This window comes from Oncorhynchus keta, chromosome 32 (assembly GCF_023373465.1).
Source record: "Oncorhynchus keta strain PuntledgeMale-10-30-2019 chromosome 32, Oket_V2, whole genome shotgun sequence".
In the NCBI taxonomy this organism is placed as follows: domain Eukaryota; kingdom Metazoa; phylum Chordata; class Actinopteri; order Salmoniformes; family Salmonidae; genus Oncorhynchus; species Oncorhynchus keta.
The window spans coordinates 9,493,425-9,515,180 of NC_068452.1; the positions used below are offsets into that span (position 1 = coordinate 9,493,425).

At 43.8% G+C, this 21,756-nt stretch overlaps 3 protein-coding genes across 5 annotated transcripts in view; 1 reads left to right on the forward strand and 2 right to left on the reverse strand.

The window, feature by feature from the left end:
- LOC118365020 (ERO1-like protein beta) overlaps positions 1-2,352 on the forward strand; it is a 34,486-nt gene extending 32,134 nt beyond the window's left edge. For both annotated transcript variants that reach the window (XM_035746912.1, XM_035746913.2), the window contains exon 16: positions 246-2,352. In XM_035746912.1, coding sequence (XP_035602805.1) covers positions 246-306 — 61 coding nt within the window. In that variant the 3' untranslated portion in view covers positions 307-2,352. The remainder of the gene's footprint in view (positions 1-245) is intronic.
- Positions 2,099-9,886, reverse strand: LOC118365022 (G protein-coupled receptor 137Ba-like). Its single transcript, XM_035746915.2, has 7 exons — positions 9,017-9,886; positions 6,676-6,725; positions 6,345-6,567; positions 5,438-5,587; positions 5,097-5,225; positions 4,602-4,723; positions 2,099-3,822 (listed from the first exon to the last, which is right to left on the reverse strand). Exons 1-7 carry the CDS (start codon positions 9,473-9,475, stop codon positions 3,711-3,713), a joined length of 1,245 nt encoding a protein of 414 aa, XP_035602808.1. The 5' UTR covers positions 9,476-9,886; the 3' UTR covers positions 2,099-3,710.
- Positions 9,887-15,491: 5,605 nt separating this feature from the next.
- On the reverse strand, positions 15,492-20,804 carry LOC118365023 (vitamin D(3) 25-hydroxylase-like). 2 transcript variants are annotated; one of them, XM_035746916.2, is made up of 9 exons: positions 20,482-20,804; positions 18,784-18,946; positions 18,385-18,537; positions 17,876-18,036; positions 17,383-17,556; positions 16,859-16,997; positions 16,478-16,665; positions 16,185-16,326; positions 15,492-16,036 (listed from the first exon to the last, which is right to left on the reverse strand). In XM_035746916.2, the coding sequence occupies exons 1-9, from the start codon at positions 20,641-20,643 to the stop codon at positions 15,819-15,821; spliced, it is 1,500 nt and encodes a 499-aa protein (XP_035602809.1). In that variant the 5' UTR covers positions 20,644-20,804; the 3' UTR covers positions 15,492-15,818. The 2 variants fall into 2 exon arrangements, with proteins under 2 accessions (XP_035602809.1, XP_035602810.1); XM_035746917.2 differs by lacking the exon at positions 20,482-20,804 and adding an exon at positions 20,343-20,361.
- Positions 20,805-21,756: the final 952 nt, after the last annotated feature.

Consider the following 21,756-nt stretch of genomic DNA (forward strand, 5'->3'; position numbering starts at 1 on the left):
AGGTAGTCCTTCTGTTTCAGTCCCTTTTGTTCCCTTTGGTGCGTAATGAACACCTTTGGCCTCATGACCGGTGATTCAAGTAATGTTAGCATCTAACTCGTTCTCACTCGCTCTTTCTCTGTCTCACAATTTCAAATTACTATTAGCATGACATACATTTAGTAAATATTGTATACATTGTCTTAAATAGTTTCACAATCTCTTTCTCTCCCCAACTCCTCCCCCTTCTCTGTTTCTCCCCCTAGGCTCTCCACAAGCATCCACCAGCTCCATAGTTTCCGCGCCTTGCTGAAGGAGAAGAGGTAACACCCCCCCAACAGCACTACCACCTCCCGGCCACCAGGTGGAGCCAACCCAGAGGGAACTGCAATAGTCTTATTCCTCCCCAGAATAAGATCAAGTTCAGGGACTTCAGGATCGACACTGAACCCCCATCCCCTCCTCCTTCCTTCTTCCTCTATGTACAACTCTCCTTCTCTCCTCTTCCTTTCCAGAGAGCAACGACACTCTTAAGTCTGAGAAATCTGTACCTCTGTTTCCTTTCATTGTTACTACTTTTGTGGATGAAAGTGTACACTATGTCAGGCATATTGGTTGTGAGCTAAACCCATCCTTGAGTGAGTGTGGGTGTGTGTGTCTGTGCGAGTGTGTTATTGAAGGTGTGTGTGTGTGAGAATACTTGTTTGTCGTTGATCGCCAGTTGCAGCTAAATGATAACGAGAACTAGGGACAACGAGAACTAGAATTCATTCCGTACTTTTACGAGCATAAACTTGATAAGCGCAGCTGCTTTTTCCTATCCTAGAGGTGTAACCTTTTTCTCTGTGTGAGTTAGTGCATCGGTTGAAAGAACGCCTATGTGAGTGACTATGTCTGCTTTTGCTTTTGTCTGTGCATTTAACTGTGCTGTTTAAGGGGTGTTTTAACATCTCCATTTGGCAATCCAGTCTTTCTGCGCATCATATTATATAAAGCCTCATTTAAATGTGAAAAAAAAGAACAATTTACAGATTGGGTATCTGTTGGCCACGATACGCTTGCATTTACTTTTCTCATACCTATTCTATTTGGTGGCAGAACGGTTCCTGGTGTTTTATTCGTATTTTATTGGTTTTATGAAAGTCGAGACGAGCCAGGGTGATGGCAATCCCAAATGTGTAAGAGGTGTTTCCATGGCAATGAAAAGCCACGCCAGTATTTGTTTCATAGTTCACTTAAATAAGCTGTCATGCTGTGATGCTGCCATGTTGGAGAAGAGTACTGTTAAAGTATAATGGAGAATGTAGCCAATGGTGTGAGAAGAAGCAACTCGAAACAAGCAGTGGGGGTTTGTTCCCCCGTGATGGTCAAGTTCACTGGGGTGACTTGGTGAGCTTGCCATGTAAATCAATTCAAAATGGATACACGTAATGGCATTTAACGTCACACAACCTTTTTATACTGTCACGCCCTTCAGGACTGGGACGATACCAGTATGGCGATACTCGTTAGTATCGTGGCAAGGAAACATAACATGAAGCGTGTTTAACTTCTTTAGGAAAACAGCCCTAACGTTCCACACACTATACATGTTTGATTTCTGTCTGAAGTAGGTATTTCACCATGTGGACCAAAGATTTTCTGTTGCCTTTTTGCTTTTCTATCGTGTCAAAGCACATTGAGTTTTTCCACCATATAAGTTTTTAGTTTGTGCATCATCACCCCCTTCGGTAACATTGGTTAGAAAATGTTGCAAGTGAGGTTCGCCTTATGTGTAAAGATCAAACTATTGGTAGCCAGACAATACCGGGGTAGTACTTTGTATCACATTTTTGTAAAAGAAAATCTCAAACAAAGGTAGACATGGGGTCCAGTAAGTAGGATTTGAGTCAAGTGCTAGCTAGCTAACGCTTATGCTAACATAAAGAGCAACGCTAATGTCGCCGTGAATGTGAATGCTATGGAGATTGAACAAGCTGTTCCTTTGCTTAAAATGAAGGAAATAGACAAGATAATATTTTATCTTAGAGGGAAAGCATGTGTGTCTGTCTGGGCCTCGCATGCTTTCTAAAACCCCAGAACGTCCTGTGCAATCCACTTGTCTGCCTTAAAAGTTCCAAAAAAGCTTGAGCCTGCTTTCTTGGATGAAATTCACCATTTTGTCTCCAATGATCTCCACGCTCTTCTGCTTTCTCCGCCTTTAACATATTCAGAATACCCAGAAAGCTGTACTATTTGTAAAAGGAAAATGACAGAACTTTTTTCAAAGCTGTATGATTATATAATTAGTTGCACCTGTATTGATGTGTATTCTTGTTTGATTATATTTATTTGAACAGAGGAATAAATATTTCTGGTTGTCATTCAAAACTTTTTATGCATCTTTTTCAGATTTGTACCATGATCCATTATGTATAAACACTTTCAGAACAATACTATTTGACCTCACCGTAACAGAAAGGTATACTATATACCCCTCAAACTCAACTCAATTCATTGTTCCCCCTTAATCAGGGACTGAGTTAGACCTGGGACACTAAGTGGGTGCAATTAATTCAGGTAGAATAGAAAACCAGCAGGCTCTGGACCTCGTAAGGTAAAATTTGAATACACCTGCTCTACATATGCTTAATTTAATATTTGTAAGTCATTTTTACCAATAAACCATGAAAAGGGTTCTGTTATTGGGACTTGTTCTGACCTTTCCGATCATAAAGTAAATTGTAGACAATGTTGGGGTACAATTCCGTTTCATCTAGTGACTAAATCAAGAACAGTAGGATATCCTCACATTGAGTGTCACACCCAAAATGTCCTTTTATTCATGGTTATGTGTCAATACCGATCACGATACATCCACAGACAGAAAAGCAGACAAATAAATAGAGCATCTGGTCAGTGAAACTTTCTCCATTACATTAAAAACATCCTGTTAGAAATATAGAATCCATCTTTTTCACCATCACACCGACAATAAATTAATGTATGTTCATAGTCATATTTACTGTGGATATAGATATGACATGATTTTTTAAATTTGTGTCATCGTTCTATACAGGCTTTAGTATATTGATAGTGTCTAAGGTCAACTACCTTGATGTATATGTTTGTGCATGACTTAGTGCTAGCTTATAATATGGGTTTATTTCACAGGTTTTCTAGATGACTTTCTACAATGTCTAGCTGGTTCCCAAACTGTGGGGTGGTCGATAGGGGGATGCAGAGTTTAAAAAAAAAAAATTAAAAAAAGTTTTTTTTGTTTTTAAGGAACTCAGTCTGACTTTCAACTTACTTTTGAAAGTTGTTATAGTAGAATGCACAAGGCACAATTTTGAGTAGTGTATCATCAGTTTTCCTCTTGTCATGTCAGTCATTGAATACCTTAGCGCTATTTTATAACTTGTCACAAATGTCCAGATCAACTAGCCCATGTCGGCTAACGGGATGTTCCCCAATGATGGAAGGGGGGCCCCGAGTGAAATAGTTTTGGAACCACTGGTCTACATTATCACTAAGTGACTAATGCAATATGGTGGCTGATGATGGACAAAATACAGATTCTGTCAAGAAGTGTCAAAGTTTACAAAGTGCATTGCGGTGCTGTACAGTGCAGTGTGGACTGGTTCAGAGTTAGGGTCAATACCATTTTTTTTTTTGCTTTTCAATTTGGAAAATTCTGAATTTGAATGAATTGAAATGGAATTGACCCCCTACCCTGGACTTGTTAAGTCTCAGTATGGATGGAGCTCTCCCGTCACCGGTGCCAACCGTTGTTCGTCTGTCCCCGTTTGTACAGTGAAACTGCTGTTGCGGCTGCCCCAGTCGTAGCAGTCTGTAACTAGGCTATGGCACAAAAGATAAACAAATCTTTGAGTTACTATTATTATTACTGAACAAAAAATATAAACGCAAAACATGCAACAATTTCATACATTTGACTGAGTTACAGTTCATATGAGGAAATCGGTCAATTGAAATAAATTCCTTTAAGCCCCAATCTCTAAGGATTTCACATGACTGGGAATACAGATATGCATCGGTTTTTCACTGATAACTTAAAAAAAAAAAAAAAAAAAAAAAAAATGGGCCTCACAATGGACCTCAGGATCTCAAAGCATTTTTGTGCATTCAAATTGCCATTGATAAAATGCAATTGTGTTTGTTTTCTGTAGCTTATGCCTGCCCATACCATAACCCCGTCGCCACACACACGGTCTGCATTTATGAGGCCTGTTGGACATACTGCCAAATTCTCTAAAACATTAGAGGCGGCTTATGGTATAGAAATTAACATTCAATTCTCCCAGCAAAAGGTGAACCTGTGTAATGATCATGCTGTTTAGTCAGCTTCTTCATATGACACACCTGTCAAGTGGATGGATTATCTTGGCAAAGGAGAAATGCTCACTAACAGGGATGTAAAACAAATTTGTGCACAACATTTGAGAGAAATAAGGTTTTGGTGCGAATAGAACATTTCTGGGATCTTTTATTTCAGTTCATGAAACCAACCCTTTACATGTTGTGTTTATATTTTGGTTCAGTGTAGTTATCTTTCAGTATATCTGTTAAATCTAAAACATACTCGAAAGTAATCTATCCCCGTCTTGACACTACTGTACCTTGCTGAGTTGTTCTGAGGAGGGATGCTCCACGCCAGGTCATCGTCGCTATCGTACCGACGGGGGTTGTCAAAGAAGTAACCTCTGGAAGAGAGCACGTGGTTTGGGATCCCTGATCCACTCTGCAAAGACAGAGCGTACCGAATAAGATAAAGAAATCGGTAACGCTTTATTTAAGAGCCCAGTTTAAGCTGGTACTTACCTGGTGTTTTCACTAAGAAACTATGTGTGTAGCAACGGACACTTTCTGGTACTTATCTCAGAATTGAACACAATTGGTAACTGACTGGAGTCAAATGGTATTAGCTTAAATAGTGATGCTAGCTTCAATGAATCTCAATGAAACCGAAGTGTAAGTGCAATGCAATTATTAGGTATTTACTGTTGAAACAACTAACTAGCTGGTAAACAGCGGGCTGGTTAAATGAAAGCGTTTTTACAAATCATTCAAACATTTCCAAGCTTCTCCTCCTTGTCACCGGAGCACACACTCACCCTGTCCTGTGGCAGCCTGCGGACCCTGAAGAAGAAAACCACCAGGGAGGTTGGCAGCAGTTCCCAGACAAAGAGGATCACCCCGAACACGATGTAACCAGCGTCCCCCAGAGTGGACCTCAAGTCAGCCTGCACAGAGCAAGAGTGTGCATTTGTGTGTTTATCCCTCCAGAGGATCCTCATTTGTGGATCGTTGGTGTTAGGCTGTGTTTTGTCTGGCGAAATGTATTTGACTTTTGTCCCACATATACTGTGTTTGTGTCTGTCTGTCACTTTCTCTTTTCTCTCTCTCTCTCTCTTCTCTCCCTAATTCTGTGTCTGGGATAGCGTGTCATCCTTACCTGGTCAGACACGTTGTACCAGTCGTAGTCGAATGAGTTGATGGTCTCAATGTCGGTCAGAGCCAGCACCACCAGGTTGTAGCAGGCCCGTGATGCGTACAGCAGAACCACCAGGACGCCAATCAATGTCACCTGACACACCGACGTTCCCTGCAACCAATGGCGAGGGAGGTCATGGTCATGAACTATTATCTGTCACACCCTGATCTGTTTCACCTGTCTTTGTTCTTGTCTCCACCCACCTCCGGGTGTCACCCATCTTCCCCATTATCCCCAGTGTATTTATACCTATGTCCTTTGTCTGTTGCCAGTTCGTTTTGTTTGTCAAGCCTACCAGCGTTTTCCCTCGCTCCTGTCTGTTTCTCGTTCCCCCCGGTTTTGACCATTCTGCCTGCCCTGACCCTGAGCCTGCCTGCAATTCTGTACCTTGTCACATCTCACTGGATTATTGACCTCTGCCTGCCGTTCTGTACGGTTTGCACTCTGATCTGGAATACCGACCTCTGCCTGCCCTTGACCTGTCGTTTTGCCTGCCCCCTGTTCTAGTAATAAACCTTTGTTACTTCGACACTCTGCATCTGGGTCTTCCCTGAAACGTGATACCAATCAGCATTAGTATTTACGAGGGTTCACCGTTTAGTGCTACCGAGTTCACACATTTTCCCACCTCCAAAATATATACAAAGACGTTAAATAAAATAGAAAACTTTGTGTCCTACTTTCAGAAAAGCATGAAGCAGACTTAGTCAATCTTAATGGAAGTCTGGGGCTGTATGTATCAATTGTCTCAGAGAAGGAGCGCTGATTTAGGATCGCATGGACCGGCAAGAGCTGATCCTCGATCAGCAATCCTACTCTGAGGTGCTTGATACATACAGCCCCTGATCTACAAGTTCTGAGGTCCTACCTTGGACTCGAGGTATATGCTGGCCAGGGACATCTTAGCCACTTTGTAAAGGCAGACGGACAGCGAGATGGCACAGAGCACGAAGAGCGTATCGTTGATGGTGACTCTGACCAGGACAATGGTCTTAACCTCGGTGGCGGTCATCTTAACCAGCAGGGCACAGGCCAGGTTGACCACCAGGAAGAGAAAACTGACCGCCAAGAAGACCAGATAGAGGGGGAGCCTATGGAAGGAAAGATACGGAAATCTCTGGGCCCTAGTTACAGCCTTTCAAATATGTGAGGGTCCTGTATGTGGACAGGAAGAGAGGGGTAAAACCCAGTCCACTTACTTGTATTTAAGGAGCTCTGGGGTATACTTGGACTTTGCCTTGAAGTAAACCTGTTTTGGGTGACATCAGAAAGCAAGTTACACTTTGGACATTTTCCCCCAAGAAAACAACAAGAAACAATCAACAACGTGGCCGCTCAGCTGAAGAACCAGTTCATGAATGAATTCTGTCTCCAGATTAGATACATTTGAAGGGATCCCGAAGAAATACAAACAAATTGGACCCCTTTTTCGCCATGTAGACAAACCTCTTATCAGTTAAAACCACGACGTGATGTTAACAGCAGACAAGCGAGGCCCTACTGTATTATCTTTAATAGTCATGTGTGAAGGGAGACAAATGCTGCCAATAGATGTATTATTGCTCTCTATACAGAGCAGTGGGCATGAGGATGTCAAGCAAGTGTGTGATTGCTGGCGTCTGCAGGCAACGGCTGTGTAAGTCTCTATTGTGGGCCACCCCTTTTGAGCTGGGTTCCTCTTTAGGTTTCCTTCCTCCTAGAGAGTTTTTCCTGTCCTGTGCTTTCGCTTCTGCTTTGCTTGCTCTTTAGGGTCTAAGCCGGGTAACTGTAAAGCACTTTGGGACAACTGCTGATGTGAAAAAAATCTCATTTAATTACGTGCCTCTGATAATGATTCATCATCTGTACTGAACAAAAATATAAACACAACATTCTAAAGTGTTGGTCCCATGTTTCATGAGCTGAAATAAAAGATACCAGAAATCTTTAGCACGAAAAGCATTTTTCTCTCAAATTTTGTGGACAAATTTGCTTACTCCATGTTATTGAGCATTTCTCCTTTGCCAAGATAATCCATCCACCTGACAGGTGTGGCATATCAAGAAGCTGATTCAACAGCATCATAATTACACTTGTGCACCTTGTGCTGTCGACAATAAATAGAGCACTCTAAAATATGCAGTTTTGTCAAACAACACAGCGTGCGGTTGGCATGCTGACTATAGAAATGTCCACCTGAGCTATTGCCAGAGAATTGAATAATACCATAAGCCGCCTCCAATGTCGTTTTAGAGAATTTGGCCATACATCCAATCTGCCTCACAACCGCAGACCACGTGTAACGTCCATGAAGACCACATGCTCTTCATGGATCAATCCCGGTTTCAAGTGTACCGTGCAGATGGCAGACGTCTTGTGGGCGAATAGATTGCTGATGTCAAAGTTGTGAACAGAGTGCCCTATGGTGGCAGTGGGGATATGGTATGGGCAGGCATAAGCTACGAACAACGAACACAATTGCATTTTCTCAATGGCAATTTGAATGCACAGACGAGATCCCGAGGCCACTGACGAGATCCTGAAGCCCATTGTCGTGCCATTCATCCGCCACGATCACCTCCTGTTTCAGCATGATAATGCATGGACGGCCCCATGTCCCAAGGATCTGTACACAATTCCTGAAAGCTGAAAATGACCCCAGCTCTTCCTTGGCCTGCATACTCACCAGACATGTCACCCATTGAGCATGTTTGGGATGCTCTGGACTAACGTATACAACAGCGTCTCCAGTTCCCGCCAATATCCAGCAACTTTGCACAGCCATCGAAGAGGAGTGGGGCAATATCCACATGCCACAACCAACAACCTGATCAACTCTATGTGAAGAAGATGTGTCGCACTGCATGAGGTCATACTAGACTGGTTTTCTCATCCACGTCCCTTTTTTTTAAAAGGAATTTGTGACCAACAGATATATATATATACTCCCAGTCATGTGAAATCCATAGATTAGGGCCCGCTGAATTGATTTCATTTGACTGATTTCCTTAAATGAACTGTAACTCAGTCAAATCTTTCAAATTGTTGCATGTTGCGTTTTATATTTTTGTTCAGTGTATCTAAAAGCAGCATGACTTCTTGTCTGACCCGTACTGCCCACACCTCACCACGATGCCCGCTATGATATATTGTAAATAACTAGTTGTATGAATATACAATTGCTAAATGCTGTGTGCACAATGAGATGGCTGTGCTAAGCTATTAAATAAGGAAAACGTTACTAATCTTCCTTTGCCGGGCCTTCATACCTTTACCCTCCACCCTACTGCCTTCACACCCCCCCTACCACTTACCTCTTCTAGGGGAGATTTCCCCATAGGATTGTACATCCCCCTTATTGGGGATGCCACCATTTCAGCAAAATCAGAAATACCAGTCCACAGCTATTCTGTGTACACAACACTCACACATCAATGTATATTCATATTAATACTCTGAACTACTACCTAGACATTGAGACTGAAAAAAAGGCAGATTGGGCCTTGTGGCCCCCTGAGACCCCCCATTCCCTCAATGTGGCCCCTGGGAGCCCACCCTCACCTGGGCGCAGTAGAGGTTCATGAGGCTTAGCGTGAAGAACTGCAGGCAGACGGGGAAGCAGTAGAGCAGCCAGAAGGTGAAGGGACCCAGCGCGTTGGCCGTGACGCAGTCGCGGAAGTAGAAGGAGAAGAGGAGGGCGCGCAGCGCGGCCCACAGCAGACACAGGAAGAGGAATGCCGTCTGGTAGCTGAAGCGCTTGTGGCGGTATCGGAGCACCAGCCACAGCTGGGCATAGATGAAGGCAAAGAGGAGAGAGTAGAAGACGGTGTAGGCCACGGTGAGGCCAAGCTTGACGTAGGGCGGGATGGCTGGGGCCATGGTGGGCGGAGGAGGCAGGGAGCCGTTACCGGCTGCTGCTGTGGATGCCGGTTCTGGTGCCGCTGACACCCCCCCGACGGTGCCTTGCTCCACCACCGGGGATGATGACTCCAGGGACATGTCCATCGCTTCTCCATTCATCCTCTGTTCCTCAACGAGGGAGAGAAAGAAGGGAATCCTTTTTTCTTCTGTCTCTCTCAGGCAATGTATCGCTGGTAGAGACGATATCTCCCCTCCATGGAGCCTTTGCTTCAGACACACAACCCTGCTGTCTGACTCAGTGAGAGGGAGGGAGACAAAGGAGGGAGGAGAGGGGGAAAAGAGACACTCCCCTCTTTTTGCTGGTGCTCCTTGGAGAGTGGTTGGAGGCTGATGTCACATGACCGTGGCTCGGAGTGTTTCAGTGGCCGAGGGCTCGGCAGGAGGCTGTGATGCATTTGAAGAGGATGGAGGGAGGGTACAGATGGATCGAGAAAAAGAGAGCACGAGAGAGAGATGGGAGGGAGCGAGGGATAGGTGCACTGACTGTACCTTAGACTACGTGCTGGAGGGACCTGTCATCTGCTCCCATCCCCCTCTTTCGTCATAGACAGCATCATCATGCAGTCTGTGCCAACTGTCTTTCTGTCGCCCCTCCCCCATTTTTCCCCTCCTAATTTCTTATTTCCTCCATCCACACTGAAGGTTGTGTAATGGATGTATCAGTGATGGTGGGTGCTTTAGAATATGTCAGTTAACCATTTGGTTGTGTAAGAATTTTGTCCACAAATATACCCACAATTCTATTATACACCGAGTGTACAAAACATGACATAGACTGACCAGGTGAATCCAGGTGAAAGCTATGATATGATCCCTTATTGATATCACCTGTTAAATCTACTTCAATCAGTATCGATGAAGGGGAGGAGACTGGTTAAAGAAGGATGTTTAAGCCTCGAGACAAATCAAATCAAAGTTTATTTGTCACGTGCGCCGAACACAACAGGTGTAGGTAGACCTTACAGTGAAATGCTTACTTACAGGCTCTAAACAATAGTGCAAAAAAGGTGTTAGGTGAACAATAGGTAAGTAAATAAATAAAACAACAGTAAAAAGACAGGCTATATACAGTAGCGAGGCTATAAAAGTAGTGAGTCTACATACAGACAACGGCTAGTCAGGCTGATTGAGGTAGTATGTACATGTAGATATGGTTAAAGTGACTATGCATATATGATGAACAGAAAGTAGCAGTAGCGTAAAAGAGGGGTTGGCGGGTGGCGGGACACAATGCAGACAGCCCGGTTAGCCAACGTGCAGGAGCACTGGTTGGTCGGCCCAATTGAGGTAGTATGTACATGAATGTATAGCTAAAGTGACTATGCATATATGATTAACAGAGAGTAGCAGCAACGTAAAAAGAGGGTTTGCGGGGGGGCACAACATGCAAATAGTCCAGGTAGCCATTTGATTATCTGTTCAGGAGTCTTATGGCTTAGGGGTAAAAACTGTTGAGAAGCCTTTTTGTCCTTGGCACTCCAGTACCGCTTGCCATGCGGTAGTAGAGAGAACAGTCTATGACTGGGGTGGCTGGGGTCTTTGACAATTTTTAGGACCTTCCTCTGACACCGCCTGGTATAGAGATCCTGGATGGCAGGCAGCTTAGCCCCAGTGATGTCCTGGGCCATACGCACTATACTCTGTCGTGCCTTGCAGTCAGAGGCCAAGCAATTGCCGTACCAGGCAGTCATGCAACCAGTCAGGCAGGATGCTCTCGATGTTGCAGCTGTGGAACCTTTTGAGGATCTCAGGACCCATGCCAAATCTTTCTAGTTTCCTGAGGGGGAATAGGCGTTGTCGTGCCCTCTTCACGACTGTCTTGGTGTGTTTGGACCATGATAGTTTGTTGTTGATGTGGACACCGAGGAACTTGAAGCTCTCAACCTGCTCCACTACAGCCCCATGAGAATGAGGGTGTGCTCAGTCCTCCCTTTCCTGTAGTCCACAATTATCTCCTTAGTCTTGGTTACGTTGAGGGATAGTTTGTTATTCTGCCACCACATGGCCAGGTCTCTGACCTCCTCCCTATAGGCTGTCTCGTCATTGTCTGTGATCAGGCCTACCACTGTTGTGTCGTCTGCAAACTTAATGATGGTGTTGGAGTTGTGCCTTGCCATGCAATTGTGGGTGAACAGGGGGTACAGGAGGGGACTGAGCACGCACCCCTGTGGAGCTCCAGTGTTGAGGATCAGCGTGGCAGATGTGTTGCTACCTACCCTCAGCACCTGGGGGCGGCCCGTCAGGAAGTCCAGGATCCAGTTGCAGAGGGAGGTGTTTAATCCCAGGATCCTTAGCTTAGTGATGAGCTTTGAGGGTACTATAGTATTGAACGCTGAGCTGTAGTCAATGAATAGCATTCTCACACAAGTGTTCATTTTGTCCAGGTGGGAAAGGGCAGTGTGGAGTGCAATAGAGATTGCATCATCTGTGAATCTGTTTGGGCGTTATGCAAATTGGAGTGGGTCTTGGGTTTCTGCGATAATGGTGTTGATGTGAGCCATTACAAACCTTTCAAAGCACTTCTTGACTACGGATGTGAGTGCTACGGGTCTGTAGTCATTTAGGCAGGTTGCCTTTGTGTTCTTGGGCACAGGGACTATGGTGGTCTGCTTGAAACATGTTGGTATTACAGACTCAATCAGGGACATGTTGAAAATGTCAGTGAAGACACATGCCAGTTGTTCAGCACATGCCCGGAGCACACGACCTGGTAATCCGTCTGGCCCCGCAGCCTTGTGTATGTTGACCTGTTTAAAGGTCTTACTCATGTCGGCTACGGAGAGCGTGATCACACAGTCATCCGGAACAGCTGATTCTCTCATGCATGCCTCAGTGTTGCTTGCCTCAAAGCGAGCATAGAAGTAATTTAGCTCATCTGGTAGGCTCGTGTCACTGGGCAGCTCGCAGCTGTGCTTCCCGTTGTAGTCTGTAATAGTTTGCAAGCCCTGCCACATAAGACGAGCGTCGGAGCCGGTGTAGTGTGATTCAATCTTAGCCCTGTATTGACGCTTTGCCTGTTTGATGGTTCGTCGCAGGGCATAGCAGGATTTCTTGTAAGCTTCCGGGTTAGAGTTCCGCGCCTTGAAAGTGGCAGCTCTACCCTTTAGTTCAGTGCGAATGTTTCCTGTAATCCATGGCTTCTGGTTGGGGTATGAGCGTACCGTCACTGTGGGGACGACGTCCTCGATGCACTTATTGATAAAGCCAGTGACTGATGTGGTGTACTCCTCAATGCCACCGGAAGAATCCCGGAATATGTTCCAGTCTGTGATAGCAAAACACTCCTGTAGTTTAGCATCTGCTTTATCTGACCACTTTTTTTTATAGGCCGAGTCACTGGTGCTTCCTGCTTTAATTTTAGCTTGTAAGAAGGAATCAGGAGGATAGAGTTGTGGTCGGATTTTCCAAATGGAGGGCGAGGGAGAGCTTTGTACGTGTCTCTGTGTGTGGAGTATAGGTGATCTATAATTGTTTTCCCTCTGGTTGCACATTTAACATGTTGATAGAAATTTGGTAGAACTGATTTAAGTTTCCCTGCATTAAAGTCTCCGGCCACTAGGAGCGCCGCCTCTGGGTGAGTGGTTTCCTGTTTGCTTATTTCCTTATACAGCTGACTGAGTGTGGTCTTAGTGCCAGCATCTGTCTGTGGTGGTAAATTAACAGCCACGAAAAGTATAGCTGAAAACTCTCTAGGCAAGTAGTGTGGCCTGCAATTTATCACAGTATACTCTACTTCAGGCGAGCAAAATCTAGAGACTTCCTTAGATTTCGTGCACCAGCTGTTGTTTACAAATATGCCATATTCGTGATCATACCTCGTCTAATTTATTGTCCAATGATTGCACTTTGGCGAGTTGAATTGACGGTAACGGCAGCTTTCCCAGTCGCCTTCTCCGGGCCCTGACCAGGCATCCGGCTCTTTGACCTCTGTACCTGCGTCGTTTCCTCTTGCAAATAGCGGGGATGTCGGTCCTGTGGGGTGTTTGGAGAATGTGTTGTGCGCTGTCTTTGTTGTAGAAAAAATCTTTGTCTAATCCGAGGTGAGTGATCGCTGTCCTGATATCCAGAAACTTTTTCTGCCGTAAGATACGGTTGCAGAAATATTATGTACAAAATAAACAAATAACGTGAAAAAAACACATAATAGCACAATTGGTTGGGCGGACGTAAAACTGCTGCCATTTCTTCCGGCGCCATTTTGAGGCAGGGATTGTATCTGTGCCATTCAGAGGGTGAAAGAGCAAGACAAAATATTTAAGTGCCTTTGAACGGGGTATGGTAGTTGGTGCCAGGCGCACCGCTTAAGTGTGTCAAGAACTGAAACGCTGCCGTGTTTTTCACTCTCAACAGTTTCCCTTGTGCATCAAGAATTGTCCACCACCCAAATGAGATCCAGAAAACTTGACACAATTGTAGGAAGCATTGGAGTCAACATGGGCCAGCATCCCTGTGGATCCCAACGAATTGAGGCTGTTCTGAGGGCATAATGGGGTGCAACTCAATATTTTGTACACTCAGTGTATATTCTGCCTAGTGGCACTATTGAGCATTGGCCGCATGATGATAATTGTTTTGGACTTTTCAGCTTCAGATAAGAAATGACTGAGGATGTGCTTTTGTTATAACATACAGTTAGGATCACCACTTCATTTTAAGTATGTGATAAAGAGTAATAGTTGAGAGAAGTATTTATTTCAGCTTCTATTTCTTTCACAACATTCCCAGTGGGTCAGAAGTTTACCTACACTCAATTAGTATTTGGTAGCGTTGCCTTTAAACTGTTTAACTTGGGTCAAACGTTTCGGGTAGCCTTCCACAAGCTTCCCATAATAAGTTGGGTGAATTTTGTCCTATTCCACCTGACAGAGCTGCTGTAACAGGTTTGTAGGCCTCCTTGCTTGCACATGCTTTGCACATGATTTTTCAGTTCTGCCCACACATTTTCTATGGGATTGATGCCAGGGCTTTGTGATGGCCACTCCAATACCTTGACTTTGTTGTCCTTAAGCCATTTTGCCACAACTTTGGAAGTATGCTTGGGGTCATTGTCCATTTGGAAGACCCATTTGTGACCAAGCTTCAACTTCCTGACTGATGTCTTGAGATGTTGCTTCAATATATCCACATAATTTTCCTCCTCGTGATGCCATCTATTTTGTGAAGTGCACCAGTCCCTCCTGCAGAAAAGCACCCCCACAACATGATGCTGCCACCCCCGTGCTTCACGGTTGGGATGGTGTTCTTCGGCTTGCAAGCATCCCCCTTTTTCCTCCAAACATAACGATGGTCTTGATGGCCAAACAGTTCTATTTTTGTTTCATCAGACCAGAGAACATTTCTCCAAAAAGTACGATCTTTGTCCCCATGTGCAAATGGTAGTCTGTCTTTTTTTATGTCGGTTTTGGAGCAGTGGCATCTTCCTTGCTGAGCGGCCTTTCAGGTTATGTCGATATAGGACTTGTTTTACTGTGGATATAGATACTTTTGTACCTGTTTCCTCTAGCATCTTCACAAGGTCCTTTGCTGATGTTCTGGGGTTGATTTGCACTTTTCGCACCAAAGTACGTGGGTCAAACCAAAACAAAACAGGAGATAGCTGCAAGTTGCGGCTGGTGAGGAGCAACTGCAGAAAATGTAAGTAGACTGTAGTTGGAAGTTCATGATCTTTGATCACATGGCTGTTTTAATGTTCATGCAGTCAACATGTAGGCGAAAGTCTTCAAATGTTTATCCCCATAATGCACAAACTTTGAAAACCAGGCCACTCAAACGCCCCCAGTGCCGAGGAGAGATTTCTTCATGGATCTTTCTTGAGAGACTATAGAGGTCCCTCCATAAATTACTTAAAATCTGAGTGGTTATTATTGATCTGAGAGCAATAATCAGTTTGGTAAAGGCGAAAGCATTTAGAAGCTTTAAGAAACAATTTTATATAAAAATGTCCAGCATCTAGAAGGCAAATAGCAATAACTATCTGCACGAAACGTTCGTCTGCAATACTAGGTTAAGCATTGCAGCTTATATAAGAGCATCATCAACATTTTTGGGGGTTCTGGAGATTCAACCTCAATCATAAGAGTTACAGATGCAGGTAAGGGGATGGGAGGACATAAACTCAGAGGTTCACATTTTTAATCCAAATCACATGGTTTTAGTAATTATTATTTTACTCAAGTAAACTTGATAAGAAAATACAATTCGTTGTAATTAACATAAACACAAAACCAATAGTTTTAACAATGGTATGGATGACAAAATATATGCAAGCATGCTGAAAGATCTAGTTTGAATGACCATTCCAGTATCTGATCCTCACAGAAGCTGACACAGATTATAAGGCATTAAATGGTGGGTTACACATTGTTGAAAAACTACTCATCGGATGAATTACTGAAATGAAGTTGAATTGTTACAGAATAAGATCTATAGCTGTCTGACAGAACTAGATCTCTCTTGTGGAGACTGTGGGTAGCTCCTCGCTGCTCCTCAGGCGCACTCCAAGGCGGTAGGGCTTTGGAGACTGTATCCCACCAAAGATGAGGTTGAAATCTGGGACACCTCCATCCTCAGGCCAGACAAATCGGTAACGCCGAAGCAATGTCACTAGAACCAGGAAGAGCTCCATACGTGCTAACCCCTCCCCCAGACACACACGAGATCCTAGGGAACACACACACGGCTATCAATGAGAACAACACTTCACTCATACCTTCATATGCATGCAGCCTGGCATTTTATGTCAACATTATTATCCTGTCTTAGTATAATTTATAAGCCATAGATATTGACGCTTTTGGCAAAAAGGCACCTGCAGAGAATGGCAGAAAGGCTTCTGGTTTCACAAACTCTCCGACCTCGTTGAGGAAGTTTTCAGGGTTGAACTCGTGAGGGAATTTCCACTGGCCCTCTTCATGCAGCACTGAAGACAGGTTAGGAATCACCATAGTGCCCTGGAACAGATGAGGGATTAAGGGTGCGGTGGAGAGGTACACTAAAGACTGACACAGCACCCATCATGACATCACTCCCTCTAGCCCAGGCGACCTTTATAGTTCTAAGGTCAACAACAGGCAGCATATCAGTCGTCATGGTAACGCTCACCTGGGGCAGCTGGTAGCTGTTTATTTGTGTGTTGCTGCAGGTCGTATGGAACACGCTAAGAGGAACGGTGTCACTCATGCGTTGTGCCTCGTGGATCGTGGCTTGAACATACGGCATGGCATGTCTGTCCTCAAACGAAGCGTCTGCACGTCCCTCAAGAACCTCGGCGATCTCTCGGTGACAGCGATCTGGGACAAACACACACTCTTTGGCCGGGTTTTCCATCCGATCAAGTTTAGTAGAATGTTTAATATTCACAGCTAATTTCCTATTTCGCCGACGTATGCATCGTTTACCGTGAATGCGGAACCATTGTCTACAAGCGCCATCGAATTGAATGAAATGTCTGCCAGTGTGTGTGTTGTATATGTATTTCCTCACCCTGTACATGCTGGTTGGTCATCAGGTATAGCATGGCAGAGCGGAGGGTGTTGGAAGTCGTGTCTGTCCCAGCAATGAACAGGTCAAGTAGTAGAAACACCATCTGAGCATCATTAAATGTGGAGCCTCCATCAGCTGTCTGAAACACACAAACACATACACGCACGCAGACACCAAAGGCATCTACATTAAATTATGCATTCCACCCTGCTCCATCCTGTAAAGTACGTCCTCCTCTTCTACCAGCCCAATGAAAATGTTTGCCCCGTTCACGGAAGTCATTCCAAAGACTAAAAATGGGACCCAATGCCTCTCTGTTTGGCAAATGGATTCAGGGTAAAGTCCTGCAACAGACTAGTGTCCTATCCAGGGGTGTACTTCTACATCAAGCTTCTTAATGCTACAGAAACAGGAGATAGGCTCCTGCCCTATGGACCATTCAGGCTTACTTGTACAAGGCTACTTACTTTATGTCTTATCTTCTTTATTTTACTTCTAGAACCATACTTCTATTGTTCTCCTACCTTGTCAATCTGGTCCAGGTAGCAGTCAAGGAGGTCTCTGGGCTCTCCTGCGACCCTTGAATGTTTGTGCTTGGTCACAACCTTCTTGATATGTTCTTTCATTTGATCAAATTTGTGGAAAACGTTCCTGAATGGCAAAGGGAGGGGCCTCAAGACTGGTATGATTTCATAGAGCTACAAAAGATAGGTGGGAGGAAATGGAGGTAAAACAGAGGGGAATGTGGATCAGTGTGTCATGTCTAGCACAGAGAGGTCAGTGATGATCATGTAACTCTTATAAAAAAAAAGTTTCCATCTAGAATCTAAAATGATTATTTTCGCTGTCCCCATTGGAGAACACTTTGAAGAACCCCTTTGAAGAACACTTTTGGGTTCAGTGTAGAACCCTTTCCACAGAAGGTTCTATCTGGAACCCAAAAGGGTTCTACCTGGGGACAGCCGAAGAACCATTTTGGAACCCTTTTTTAGTAATCACGGAGGGCTTAGACTGTACCATGGCCCAAGGTCCAATAGCTTCCTTGGTAAACTCCTCTAACCTCTGGATGAGGGTGAGGATGACCGGGTCGTCATATTCAAACCTCTCTCCAAAAATCAGTGAGCAGATGATGTTAGACGCAGCCAGATGGAAGAGGTGCTGAGGATCCATCGAACCGCCTACCAGGGCACAGCAACGATCACCACACGAGGCAATACACACGGACAAGGTAAGAACAACGATCACAGAGCTACTGAATTGAACACACTAACAGGATAGATAAAGTAACAATCCCCACAGTCTTTATACCTAATGTTTAAACAAGTATAGTAAATATAGTCATACTGGGAGTATTACTGAGAGTATCTTATTTCTGTGAAGTTTGTTACAACAACAAGGGGTTAATAGTGTAATGGTTTGATACAGTATTTGGAGGAGCTTTTGGGTGGATACTAAGCGCTGATAATGATATGAATATCTACAGTGATGACTGTGATTACTAGGACGTTGTGTGTGTGAGACTGTACCAGAACTGCTCTCCAGCTCAGTGCAGATGTGGGACACCTCCTCCAGGATGCGCTCTTCCATGGAGCGTTTGCCCAGACCAAAGTTTTTCAGCGTGGTCAGTGCAAAGCGCCGGTGGTCCCTCCAGCTGGAGCCATAATTGGCCATGACGATCCCTGATCGGCACACACGCATACAAACAAACACACACGGAGCGTAAGTGGGTCGGACTCACGGTCTCATGCCTGCGACTTTAAAATCAGTGTCACCCTCAGCCCAGTGGGGGATTTCCTATTGGGCTAATTCTTAAGACGTTGGTTTCTCCTGTGGGAGACCAGGGCTCAGATACTGCCAGTGGCACATACACACACATAGTTCCCTTATTATAATACATATTATAAAAGGGGTCGAGAAAGTTCTACCTTTGCCTTTGAAGAGGTGGCTGACCATCATATGGGTTGGTCGTCCAGCATAATCCGCTGCGTGTGTCACCAGTGCCTCACGAACCACCTCCAGGCCATTCAGAACCACTGCAGGCCGTGAGCCGATGTACAGACTGAACACGTTACCATAGCGCCTCTTCAGCTGAAGCACAGAAAGAGAGGGACAGGGGGAGTATTTATTGTGAGAATATAATGGGGAACTTTTCTTTTGAAATATTATTCAAGCACGCAAGGGTTGATGGATAACCTTTCAGTCGTGCGTTTTGGGAGTGTTTAACAGGAGTAACTCTTGGCTGACGACTATTATTTCTCCCTTTACAAGTTGTGTAGCACTCTGATATTAAACATTGAGTCCCTGGTTTCCTTTCTTTATGTGTAATAACAAAATATCTCAACCTTATTCAGAACATATCTATACGGTGTTGTTAGTGTAATAAAGGATAATAAAGTTTTTCCCTATTCAATATTTTTTCCTTGTTTACAAATCCCATAGAATGTTACAGTTTAGAAATAACAGAAAGCATGGTTTTTATCCACAATTTTCACTAATTATTTTACTAGGTAAGAACAAATTCTTATTTACAATGACAGCCTACCCCAGCCAAACCCAGATGACACTGGGCCACCCTAAGGGACTCCCAATCAGAATGGATGTGATGCAGCCTGGATTCGAACCAGGGACTGCAGTGACACCTCTTGCACTGAGATGCAGTGCCTTAGACCACTGTGCCACTTATTATTTATGTTTATTGTCAGATTAATTAATCATTGTCTTTTGTTGAAATTGTGTTATGACATTTCAACCTTGTTGAGCATTCTTTTGTCCAATTGTGGCATGAATCAACTATTGTATCTGTTGTCCTTAAACTTTAGCCTACATCACACTTAATACCCATTCAGTCAGACTGGTCTCATAGACTAGAGGTAACATAGTAAATGTAGATCCGGGACTCTCAAATTAGTATGATGTTACCTCTGGTATGGTTACAAAAGACAGATGGTTACTTAAGGCAGTGGTTCCAAAACGTGTCTTATTTTTAAGAACCCTGTCCAGATTTAAATGTAGTCTTGAAGGTTGTTACAGTCCCATAGATTTTGTTGTAATTTTTTTTGTCACTCAAATATCACATGAATACACATTCGACATGGGAAACTGTATAGAATTGCAAGAAATGTAGCTTTAAAACGGCAACATTTTCTTTGCACCCCATGACAAAATTTGTATAATTGCAGGAAATAAGCTTTAAACCTGCAAAATCCTCTCCACCAACAAGAGGGGTGTGAACAGTTTTTTTTGTCATGAACAGTGCTGTGCCCATATAAATAGACGTGGTGCGTGCGTGCAGGGAAGGCCCAGCAAATTCACAACATATTTTTCATTTTTGCAAATTCATAACATATAATACAAAATATAATCCGTAACATATCATACGAAATAGGTGATGGTCATCCATAATACACACACCATACGTAACATATCATACATACTAAATGGAGCGACTTGGATTTATTATACAGAATAATAAGAATCCGTCGACCTATATTACGAGTTGCTTGAAGAAAGCTATATCCAAAATATTAGCGTCACAAAAAAAAACGTTATTTCCAGCAGCGTAATCGTAGCAGGTCTAGCGAGAGTTGGTCTAACTCTAGCCTACAAAGTATAGCCTACTTTACCCCTTCCAGGTCTTTGAGGGGGTTGACAGGATCCAGCTGTAGCAGGTTGCCAAGGATGGGCTGGGGACGGGGTCCTGGTGGAAAGTTTTTAAGTCGGCGGACCCTGATGAAGAAGAATAGAAGGAGGATAAAGAGCCACAACAACACCACCGACCCAAGCATCGCAACTGGGCTTCAGGAATTGCATAGGCTACTTCACGATTTAAAGCTGGCTTTTTTAAAGACGCCGGTTGCCACCCACACAAATTGTGGACTTTGTTTTGAACACTAGTCAACAGGGGTTTATGAGAGGGATATTTGCTGACTCTAAGTTCACAGATCTATGGCAACAGTCAATGTGGGAGGTAACCTGTCTGCCTATGGGAGACTTGTAGGTTTACAGCCTTGATTCAGGACTTGATCATATTTTTTTTTGATTTGGTATTGGAACTGGGGGTTTATTTGCCGCCCAATATGAGGTAAAGCCAGTTTCAAATTGGATATTTGACGGATATTCGCGCTTTCAAACCTCAACAGCTTTCAAACCACTTGAGCCACAGGCTCCAAATAAGTGTCAGGATGTTGGAAAAATTGCACACGTCTTATTTTTCACGATTTGGATATATTAATTCGGTTTCCAAAGCTAATAAACGTGGAAATGTGAGCAGCATTTTGTAGTCCTAGTTGAATTAGTTATGGAGCGTAAACAAAGTACAAACTTTTTTTTATTTTTTTTTTTACATTTGAATGTCAATAGCTCCTTGGTCATGTTACCTACTTGACTCAAACAAGGTTCAGAATGTCCACTGACTACCCTTCTATATTGCACACCTTTGGTTTGTCAATTTTCATCTCACATTTTTACATGAATTTTTCTGACTTTCTAATATGAATAGCTTCTTGGTCATTTATTTTTTACCTTTATTTAACTAGGCAAGTCAGTTAAGAACAAATTCTTATTTTCAATGACAGCCTAGGAACAGTTAACTGCCTGTTCAGGGGCAGAACGACAGATTTGTACCTTGTCAGCTCGGGGGTTTTGAACTTGCAACCTTCCGGTTACTAGTCCAACGCTCTAACCACTAGGCTGCCCTGCCGCCCCAGAAGTTATGTGACCTACTGACTTCAAACAAGGTTCAGAATGTACACTGACTACCCTTCTGTATTGCAACACTGACTACCCTTCTATATTTTCATGACACATGATTTTACATTAATTTTTCCAAATGTTAAATTTCAATAGCTCCTTGGTCATGTGACCTACTGACTTCAAACAAGGTTCAGAATGTCCACTCA

Excerpts from the sequence above, each read along its gene's own strand:
- LOC118365022 (XM_035746915.2), bottom strand. The coding sequence starts at position 9,475 with ATGAATGGAGAAGCGATGGACATGTCCCTGGAGTCATCATCCCCGGTG. Across the intron at positions 6,726-9,016 it reads TGAACCTCTACTGCGCCCAG|GTTTACTTCAAGGCAAAGTC; the intron begins GTGAGGGTGGGC and ends CACCCAAAACAG. Across the intron at positions 5,588-6,344 it reads GCATATACCTCGAGTCCAAG|GGAACGTCGGTGTGTCAGGT; the intron begins GTAGGACCTCAG and ends CATTGGTTGCAG.
- LOC118365023 (XM_035746916.2), bottom strand. The coding sequence starts at position 20,643 with ATGCTTGGGTCGGTGGTGTTGTTGTGGCTCTTTATCCTCCTTCTATTC. Across the intron at positions 18,037-18,384 it reads TGAGCTGGAGAGCAGTTCTG|GCGGTTCGATGGATCCTCAG; the intron begins GTACAGTCTCAC and ends GTGCCCTGGTAG. Across the intron at positions 16,037-16,184 it reads CTTTCTGCCATTCTCTGCAG|GATCTCGTGTGTGTCTGGGG; the intron begins GTGCCTTTTTGC and ends TGTGTTCCCTAG.